We start from the raw sequence: 9,139 nt of genomic DNA, 5'->3' as shown, positions 1-9,139 counted from the left end.
CCTTGGCTTCACCACCTATGACTTCAGGGTGGTGAAGTGATACACCATTTTCCTACAGTGTCTGAACACTGGAGTATGGCGGGGCAGTGACCCCTGGCTAGTGACAGCCCACAGTAGGGGCCGGGCTCAATTCCTTGAAGCGTGTAAGTTCTGTTTATTTAAAGCAGCACTGAAGTGTTGCAGCTTTATGAGCTCTTTACCTGCTGTGTGGCCCCAGGTAGTACTTTGTCATGTCTCAATGGCGAATCCGCCACCCACCCTGTAATGACATGCATTGGTCCATGGAGCGCAGGCCTGTTGGGGACATCCACCCACCCGAGCACGCTGGAGGCCGGCTCCCAGAGGAGCATTTTAACAGGGATGCCGGGCTCAGATGACTTTTCCAGGTGCTGCTGGCATTCTTCCTTGAAGGTGTGGCTTCACGAGTCCTCCTTTCTGGGACCTAGCACAGCTGGTGACGGTAGCGGTCAGGCGCCATCCTCCCTCAGGACTTCCTCCGCACTGACACCTAGGGAAGAGCCCCACAGCCTGTTCAGCCTGAGAGGCAGGCAGAGGTAGGCAGACCTTGTCGCCGTCCCATTTTTAAGACTATAACTTGTCAACAGAAAATTCAATACCTTCAGTTTAACTTGCTCCTGAAGGAGAGACCATTATGTTACATAGTTAAAAATTTTATGTATGGGTTAAATGTATATAAATTCAGATGAGACTTGGATCTGCCTAGGTCAGCCCTGAACTCTCATCTCAACCTCCTGAGTAGCTGGGATTACAGCTGCCTACCACTGCACCCAGTCATGGCATAAAATATATCTGAAGGATTTCAGCCCCTCTGCTTTTGAATAGGTCGCTTCTGGTACTGGCTGAAAACTCATCTGTGCACACCACCTGGAAGGACCAGATTCCCAGGCAGGGTCCTGGCCTGGGGCTCTTCATGACTAAGGGCAAGCCCCAGGCACGTGGGTTGCAATGTGGGGACAAGGTGGAGGATCTTTGTCATCCCGTGACAAAGGACATGGAAGACTCCCCCGCTCTCCCTTACCTTGCTGCTGCCCCCACAGCCACTCACCACTGTTAACTGCCCGTTTTTGTCTTTATACACTTGTTCTTCTGGCCCGGTGTCAAAAACGATCGTACCTTCTTTCCCAGGACTGATGTAAAACTGTAAACTGAAGACAGTGACAAATTACTTCTTCCTGCAGCTTTTGGTCTGCAAAAATTCTCCCTTAGGAAATTTACGTATATGTATGCATGTGTGTGTGTATGGATACACACACACACACACACACACACACACAGAATTTGTGCTTTACTACGTATGTATGTAATCAAAAGAAAAGCAAGGGGGTAACTTTCATACTTGCGGGCATTCTCAGATCACTCTGACAGACATTCAGTTCTAGGAGCCCATTTAAGGAATGATCTGCACTGCTCATGCTAATATTCCTCCCCCCTCCCCCAGCAGAGACACAGCTCACTCCACAATCTTCTCTCCCATCCCCAGTCGCCTCTCAGGCCGTACACCCTTGGGACAAGCAGCACCGAAGCTGCTGTTGGGTCTGAGAACAGGATGTCTGCCTGGGCCTGAGCTCCACGCCCCCTGCTTGCTTGGCTGAGAAATAGAAAAGGCAGCCAGCACTTTTAAGTTTGAATTAAATAAGGGTATTCATTTCTTTTTTTTGGGGGGGGGCGGTGTCCGGTCGTGGGGCCTGAACTCTGGGCCTGGGCGCTGTCCCTCAGCAGTTCAGCGCAAGGCAAGCACTCTACCCCTGAGCCACCTTCCCAGCTCCTAAATAAGGATATTCATTTCTTATGGGCTACGTGCCTTCCTTTTACATCCTTTTCCTGCTCAGTCTGTAGGCAGGTGCACACCAGTTCTCCCCTGCCCAGCCCAGAGCCCCCTAGAACATGAGTGGCGCCTTTGGAGATGGGAACTGTGGCTTCCAGAGGGCAGTGGTGAACACTGACCTCCATTTTCACTTTCTGGGAAGTAGGTGATTTTTCAGGAAAAGCAAGGGAGCCTTCCTCTCCCCTCGCTGGCGGCAGGCAGGCAGGCACGGGTAGAAGAACTGACTCTGCAGGCCCTGCCAGCGTTTGAACCCCGAGCCGATAAAGCCACTCACCTGCCTTGCACCACCTTGACAACATCGTCCTGAAGCAGCATGGTGAGTTTGGTGACTGCTTCAAACACGTGCTCACACTGTAGCACGGCATCTCCCTGGGGAGAGGCGGAGACGGCGTGGTCAGAACTGGCGATGTGAAGAAAAACTCTCAGACAGTGGGACACGGGCCCCACAGTTACCTTTTGCTTGTGGTCCTCAGGGGAGACGTGAATGACTAAGATCCCATCACTCAGATTGCTGGTGGAGACGCCTGGAGACAGATCGAGTTAGTGTCCAGGAAGCAGGCAGCTCGATGTTAACAGAAACTCAGGGCCCAGTGGCCACGCCGACCCTGGGCGGGCAGGATCGGTCCTGAGGCTGCTGCCTCTTACCTTTGAGTGCTGAGTAGTCTATTTTCTGCTTGATCTTGGCAAGTTCAACCACGTAAGCCGCTTTCTGGGTGAGGATGAGTTGCCTCTGCCGGGCCTTGAAGCCTTTCCTGTCATACTTGATGACCGGCACGGCGTACTGCAAGGAGGCCAGGGTCACCACGAGGGGGAGGGCCACTTGGGAGCTTCCTGCTGTGCTAAGCCCCGGACCCTTCTCCCCTGTCCCTGGGCTCTCTGTGGGGGAGATTTTGCTTCCCTATACTTCCTGAGGTCCACCTGCCTCCAGCAGACCTGCTCTGAGAAGCCAGCAGAGGAGAACCCACTCGGGACTAGGTGATATGCCAACCCTCTGCCCTGTTCTCCAGGGAGCCACCAGCCAGTGTGGCCCTTAGGCGCGGGAGGACAGCCATTTGTTGCCGGCTGCCTCTTAAGCACCCCACCCTGTAGCCCAGATCCACACAGGACGGGAGGCACCCAGAATCTCCCAGTCACTGTGGGCACCAGCTTATTCACCCACTACCCCTCACCAACTTGGGAGTGTTGCAGGAAGAACCCATTGGCTTCACCTCTCAATTCCACAGAAAAGCAAATGTGTTTTTTTTTTAGGGTGACTGACAATCATCTCTTGCTGTTCTTTGAGTCTGACAGTCACCCCATTATCGTCGCTAACTCCCAGAGCGGCACAGACACTGCACACAGCAAACGTTGCCCTCCACCTTGAGGGGTTCAGCCGGAGGCCCAGGACACACACACACACCCTGTACCTGGATTCTCTCGCTGCCAATAAGTTGAAGCACTTTAGGATTGATGTCTCCATCTGTCAAGGGAACCACAACACCCGTGAGTTATTAAATAGCACCGAGGGGAGGTGGACCTGTGCCCCTCCAGGCTGAAGCTGCCGGAAGTGCTGCAGAGCCAAACGCCTCCCCCAGCGTTTTAGAGACCGGAAGCTGCGTATACACTGGAAGACGATGAACTTACCTATGCGACTGCTGGCGAAGGGTTGCTTTAAACTTTCTGCGTAGCCTTCCTTCTTTCCCCCGAAGATGTCGCTTGTAACCACCTTTTCCTGCATCTGACAATACAGTTTGAAAGTGAGAAAAACAAAAATACGGTAGCCCTGAGACGGTCAGGGGACAGAGGAGTGTGAGGCCTGCAGTTCTGCACCCTTGTCTGGTTCACCATAGAAACCTTGTAATGCTTTGGCGCAGAAGTCAGAACACATTCTTGGCCAAAATACTTTTAAGGACTGGTGGACCCTGGGCTTGGCAGACCTCCATCCTTGAGCTGACTGCCTGAGAGCGGGGTTTCCAGACATGGAGAGAGCGGTCAGGGGATGGCACTACATGTTGCCTGTTTGTGAGGGAAGTTTCTGGGAGCACCACCACATGGTTAATTACACCCCACGCTGGCTCAACGCCAGCTGTACAGCTCAGTCACGACAACTGATGTGCGGCTGGCCCACAAAGCCGAAAATGCTTTTCCTGTCAGCATCTACCTGTTGCAGAGAAGATCTGCAAGGAATGCTCCTTCCCCAGCAAGGGGCTTGCATCCGCTCTGTCTCCATGGTAACAGCACAGGGCTGCCGACCTCACCTACAGCTCATGGAGCAGCTGACCCTTGGCTCATAGGTGGACTGGTGCACACAAACTTGTGAACTTGGTCTGTGATTGCAGGCCCGGCCCTTGCCCCTGCTGCGTCCCTACCATGGCTTTCCGCTCAGCTGTCAGCCCGCGGCAGTACTTGCGAACCAGGTTCCTCACGCACATGGTCCGGAGCAGATCGGAAGCCTGTGTGGAGAACACGCGCTTCTTCCCCACCCGTCCCCGCGCATGCCTGGACACAGCCATGTACAACATGAGGATTTTACAGTCAGAGCAGCTCGCCTTCCAGTCTGACTGGAGCTTTTTTCTTTCCTTTTTTTTCCTTTGAGACAGGGTCTCACCTTAAAGCCCATCCTCAAAGCCCTGGTCCTCCTGCCTTAGCCTCCCAGGAGCTGGGATTACACTAGGCCGAGCAAACCAGTGCTTCTCAAACGAGAGCATGGCTTGGGGTCGCCTGAGGGACTGGCTTCTTGGTGGGATTCCCAGAGCCTTTGATGGGGTGTCCGGAGTGCCCCCCTCACAGGCCCCTGCGGGGCAGAGCGCACAGGCCGCCATGCAACCTTACGCTCTCCAGGATGCCCGGGGGCCGCAGCCAGCTCTTGTCCAGCACGCTCCTCGGGACGTGGTACCGCAGCTTCAAGATGTAATTCTTGCGCATGAACGTGATAAAGTCCTCGTTGTCAGGACCAAGCGGTTTGTCACGGTGGATGAATCCCTTGATGAACCTCAAAAGCAAAGAGTGCGGCTCCGCTCCCGGCCCTTTTCCTCACACCCGCGTCCTCTCACCCATCGGGAAATGAGAGTTTACAGAAACACATCAGGAAGGTTCTGCTTCACCTGCACGGCGCTTGTGTTAGCTAGCTAGACGTCATTTTCAGTTGGAAAAAAAAAAAAAAACCATCAGCCCAAGCAGAGGTATTCCCTGAGAGCCACCTGGGAGCCCGGGCCTGGCCTGGCTCCCCAGCACCGGTGCCCTGGGTCAGAACACTTCATGCAAACTACTGACGTGGCCTGACATCTCCCACCCACTCCTGACATGGCCTCACGCTGCCTATCCAGCTCTAGGAGGCTCTAGGCTTTGAACTGGCCAAGGGAAATCACAAACATACAGAGTTGTGAACCCCTGAATGGGTACATCAGGGCAAAGAAAGGGGGCAGCATCCTGCAGGGCATGCCTCCTCCCCACCCCATGCCAGCCTCTCCTGCCCGGCTCCCCATCCTACCTTCTTACCACCTGCACGGCCCACCTTCTCCTCTTGATCTCCCTCCGAGCCAGGGCTCCCCGCCAGTAGGCTTCCAGTGTGGTGGCTGGAAAAAAAAGTCCACTGCTGGAATTAGGAGGTGAGCGCTAGTGTATGGAAACACAGGAGGCTTTTCCAGAAGACTCCATCTACACTCAGCACACAGCTGGTGGTGCACGCGAGGCCAGGTGCATGGCTACAGGTTGTACCTGGGGTGCTCAGACAGCCCAACCAGGGAGACGGAACGCAAGGCGGCACTCTGGGAAGCTGCGAGTTACTTCACGGGGGTTCCCGAGGCCTTTTTCAGGGACTAGAGAATGCATAAATTGGGACACGCGAAACTATTAGGTCCTGGCCTGTCTTCTCATTTTTAAGGGCTTTCAAATATTTTTATTACTTCCATTCTTTTTGATGATACTGGGGTTTGAACTTGGAGCCTTGTGTTTGCTACGCAGGTACCCTACCATGTGAACCACACCCCAGTCTGTGGTTATTACGATTCTTAAATGCCTTTCTTCTCCAGAGTTGCATTGTCTGTTACAGAAACAGGCAACCCAAATTTCTTTTTTGTTGTTGGTGGTGGTCATGGGGCTTGAACTGAGGGCCAGGTGCTGTCCCTGAGCTCTTTGCTCAAAGTGCTCGCTGGACCACTTTGAGCCATGGAGGTTTTCTAGTTGTAATTGGAGATAAGAGTCTTTGCTTTGGAGAACTGGAGATGACTTTTCTGCCTGGACTGGCTTTGAACTGCCATCTTCAGATCTCAGTCTCCTGTACAGATAGTTTTTCAGTGTGAGCCACCGGCAGCCAGCCCCAAATTTCATCCACAGAACTGAGAGAACTATACATAGGTTACTCAGGAACCAGAAAACAGTGCCTACCTGTTTATACTAATAAAGTTTTATTGCAAAATATTTGTGCCCATTCATTTGCATGCTGTCTAGAGCTACTTCTGAGCTACATGAGAGACCCAAAAGTCCTAAGATATTTGCTCTTGCCCTCTTGTAATGTAGGGGAATATATTGTTCAGTGATGATCTGTAGATGGCAGGACAGGAGAAAAACAGGGTACGAGAACAAATTTGAACAGATGGGTTACAGGGGGACCCTGCCTGAGAATGATACACACGGGGCTGCAAGCCTTTTAAGAAAAATTACTGGGCTGGGAACGTGGCTCAGTGGTGGAGTGCTAGCATGCATGAAGCCCTGGCTTCGATTCCTCAGTACCATGGAAACAAAAATCCAGAAGGGGCTCTGTGGCTCAAGTGGTAGAGCGCTAGCCTTGAGCAAAAGCAGCTCCGGGACAGTGCCCAGGCCCTGAGTTCAAGCCCCAGGAGTGGCCAATATATATATATATATTCCTGAAGTGTGGAAACACATGGGCACCGATGGCTTAAGCTGAAATTCTAGCTACTCAGAAGGTTGAAATATAGAGGATCACAGTTCAAGGCCAACCAACCTCTGGCAGGAAAGTCAGACTCCACCTCCAGTTTACCAGCAAAAAGCAAGACTGGGGGAATGGTTAAAGCAGCAGAGTACCAGCCCGGGGGGGGGAGGGGGATGGACGAAGAGCAAGTACTCAAGGCCCTGAGTTTAAGCCTGAGTACTGGCACCCATAGAAAGCATGGACATAAAATATACCCAATGGACGAAATCCGGCCCCAATGGCAGTCTCTCTGGTCAGGTAGCAATGAGAGCAGCCCCCAGAATTGGGCCCCAGACAGCCCCCTTCCAGAGTTTCCAGGGCAGGCAGGTGAGAGAAAGAGAAGAGCCCAAATGGAGAGAGAGAGGGAGGGTGCCGCTCTGGCCTCCCGCACCTCTTACCTGCTCGTCTTTTCCTGAGGTATTCCCTCCGTGCCCGGCAGCCTCTGTACGTGGCCTGGATCCTTGCAACTGCAAACGAAGCAGCAGCTCAGGTGAGTGGCTTTCCTCTGTGCGCCTGTGCGCACGGGTTCCTTCCCCCGGGTCTGCCCTGCAGCTCATCCTCAGGCCCCTCCTCCCGAGGCAGGCAGCACCGCCAGCCCCCTGGGCCAGCCGTACCCACGCTCATGTGGCAATGATGCCACGCCACCCCAGGACGCACGGACAGCGAGCCCAGAGGTGGGTGATCCCAGCTGCTCCATCTTCTGCCTTCACCCCTATGTGATCCCAGGTCAAGGTCACGGAGGGCCTCAAAGGTCAGCAGAGGCATCCTCCTGGAGCTGACTCGGCCCCCTGAGGCCACAGGTGCTAGACATGCCCCTTTGCCTCAGCCAGGTCCTTTGTGATGGGGAAGCTACTGCTGGAGAGGCCAAAAGTGGGGCTGTCTGGTTGTAAACCTGGGCCTTCACACCCAGGCTGGTGCTTACGGGCCTTCGGCGAGCTACCAATGCCTCCGTTTCCCTGAATATGAAGCAGTGGCAACACCCCCTCCGTAGTGTTGTTCTGAGAATGAGGCAGTGTGCAAAGGCCTTCCTGTACACTGGGCACACGGCACACACCAACTGCGCCCGTTGCTCAACTTTCCTGGCTGGTCCCAGTTCCAGGAAGAGGTCCCCTCTGGCGGGCTTTTGTTTATGCCAGTCCTGGGTTTGAACTCAGGGCCTGGACACTGTCCCTAAGCTTCTTTGCTCAAAGCCAGTATCCTGCCACCTGAGCCACTGCTTCACTTCCAGCTATTTGGTGGTTAACTGGAGAGAAGAGTCTCGCAGACTTTCCTTTCTGGGCTGGCTTTGAACTGCCGTCCTCAGATCTCAGCTTCTGGAGTAGCTAGGGTTACAAGTATGAGCACTGGCACCGGCTCCCCTCCCTGCCTCACCCAGAATCTGACTTTTCTCATCTCTACTCACAACACACGCCCTAGCTGCAGGCTTTAAAGCTGTTCACCCAAGTGGTAATTTAGAAGCTGGATGAAAGGGGTTTGGACACCCCCAGTTTTCTGTCCTGCTGTGCACCCCAAGGGGTCCTAATATGCACAGAACAGAGGCATTGGTCTGCCTGTTTTCCAAATGGAATATGTCTCCCAATTATATGACACCCAAGCTAAACCTACTCATTTCAGCCTGCTGAAATCAGGTTTGTCTAAAATCATACCTAATTGATGTTTACTAAATTCAAAGGCATCTTCAGTAGCAAACAGAGTTCTTGGGAAGCGAATGAATATTTTAGTTCTAGAAAAGAAAACATTTTAAATTATTAATTGGTCAGTTACCACCTGTATTGGTTTAAAAAAAAAAAAAAAAAAAGTTGTTCTTCCCCCAAACCCCAGCTCATGCCCTTCTGGGTTTGGACCATGATCCTCAGACCTCAGCTTCCTGAGTAGTTAGGATCACAGGCCCAACTACTGCCCGGGTTTTTTTTTTTTTTTATTGTAAAGCTACTATACAGAGGGTCACAGTTACATGAGTGAGGTTATGAGTACACTTCCTCTTGAACATTGTTACCCCCTCCATTGTTTTCCCCCTACCATCCCCTCCCTCCCTCCCTTCCCCGAGGTTCTTTTTTTTTTTTTTTTTTTTGATTGTGATTAAATGATTACATAATTTCAAAGTCACAAGTTCATTCTAACTTCCCTGGAGCAAATTGTCTACCACAGTCTGTAATATATAACAGTGTTCACATGTTATATACCATATTTGTGATCAGCAGCATGAGGATATTTAGTAGTGGTTCAACCAGATGAGCGGGAGTTCTTTGTTTCTTAAGTCCTGTTAGTTTTGTCGTATCACTAACCTTTTGGATTTAGCATCCACTTATGAGGGAGACCATGTACCGTTTGTCTCTTCGTTCTTGGCTTACCTCGCTCAACATGATTCCTTCTAGCTCCATCCA

At 52.3% G+C, this 9,139-nt stretch overlaps 1 protein-coding gene across 1 annotated transcript in view; it reads right to left on the bottom strand.

Annotated features, from left to right (window-relative positions):
• Window positions 1-158: 158 nt before the first annotated feature.
• Window positions 159-9,139, bottom strand: part of Myo1h (myosin IH) — a 38,098-nt gene continuing 29,117 nt past the window's right edge. The window contains exons 20-31 of the mRNA XM_042669584.1: window positions 8,402-8,478; window positions 7,154-7,222; window positions 5,316-5,400; window positions 4,658-4,817; window positions 4,195-4,278; window positions 3,470-3,563; window positions 3,253-3,305; window positions 2,492-2,627; window positions 2,300-2,370; window positions 2,121-2,215; window positions 1,067-1,166; window positions 159-508 (exon numbers count right to left, since the gene is read on the bottom strand). Of these exons, the coding sequence (XP_042525518.1) occupies window positions 485-508; window positions 1,067-1,166; window positions 2,121-2,215; window positions 2,300-2,370; window positions 2,492-2,627; window positions 3,253-3,305; window positions 3,470-3,563; window positions 4,195-4,278; window positions 4,658-4,817; window positions 5,316-5,400; window positions 7,154-7,222; window positions 8,402-8,478 (1,048 nt within the window). The 3' untranslated portion in view covers window positions 159-484. The remainder of the gene's footprint in view (window positions 509-1,066; window positions 1,167-2,120; window positions 2,216-2,299; window positions 2,371-2,491; window positions 2,628-3,252; window positions 3,306-3,469; window positions 3,564-4,194; window positions 4,279-4,657; window positions 4,818-5,315; window positions 5,401-7,153; window positions 7,223-8,401; window positions 8,479-9,139) is intronic.

The sequence above is a fragment of the Dipodomys spectabilis genome, unplaced genomic scaffold, assembly GCF_019054845.1.
Source record: "Dipodomys spectabilis isolate Male_0828 unplaced genomic scaffold, ASM1905484v1 ptg000499l, whole genome shotgun sequence".
In the NCBI taxonomy this organism is placed as follows: Eukaryota; Metazoa; Chordata; class Mammalia; order Rodentia; family Heteromyidae; genus Dipodomys; species Dipodomys spectabilis.
The sequence above is the reverse complement of the archived record's forward strand: the minus strand, read 5'-3'. Positions and strand labels throughout refer to the sequence as shown.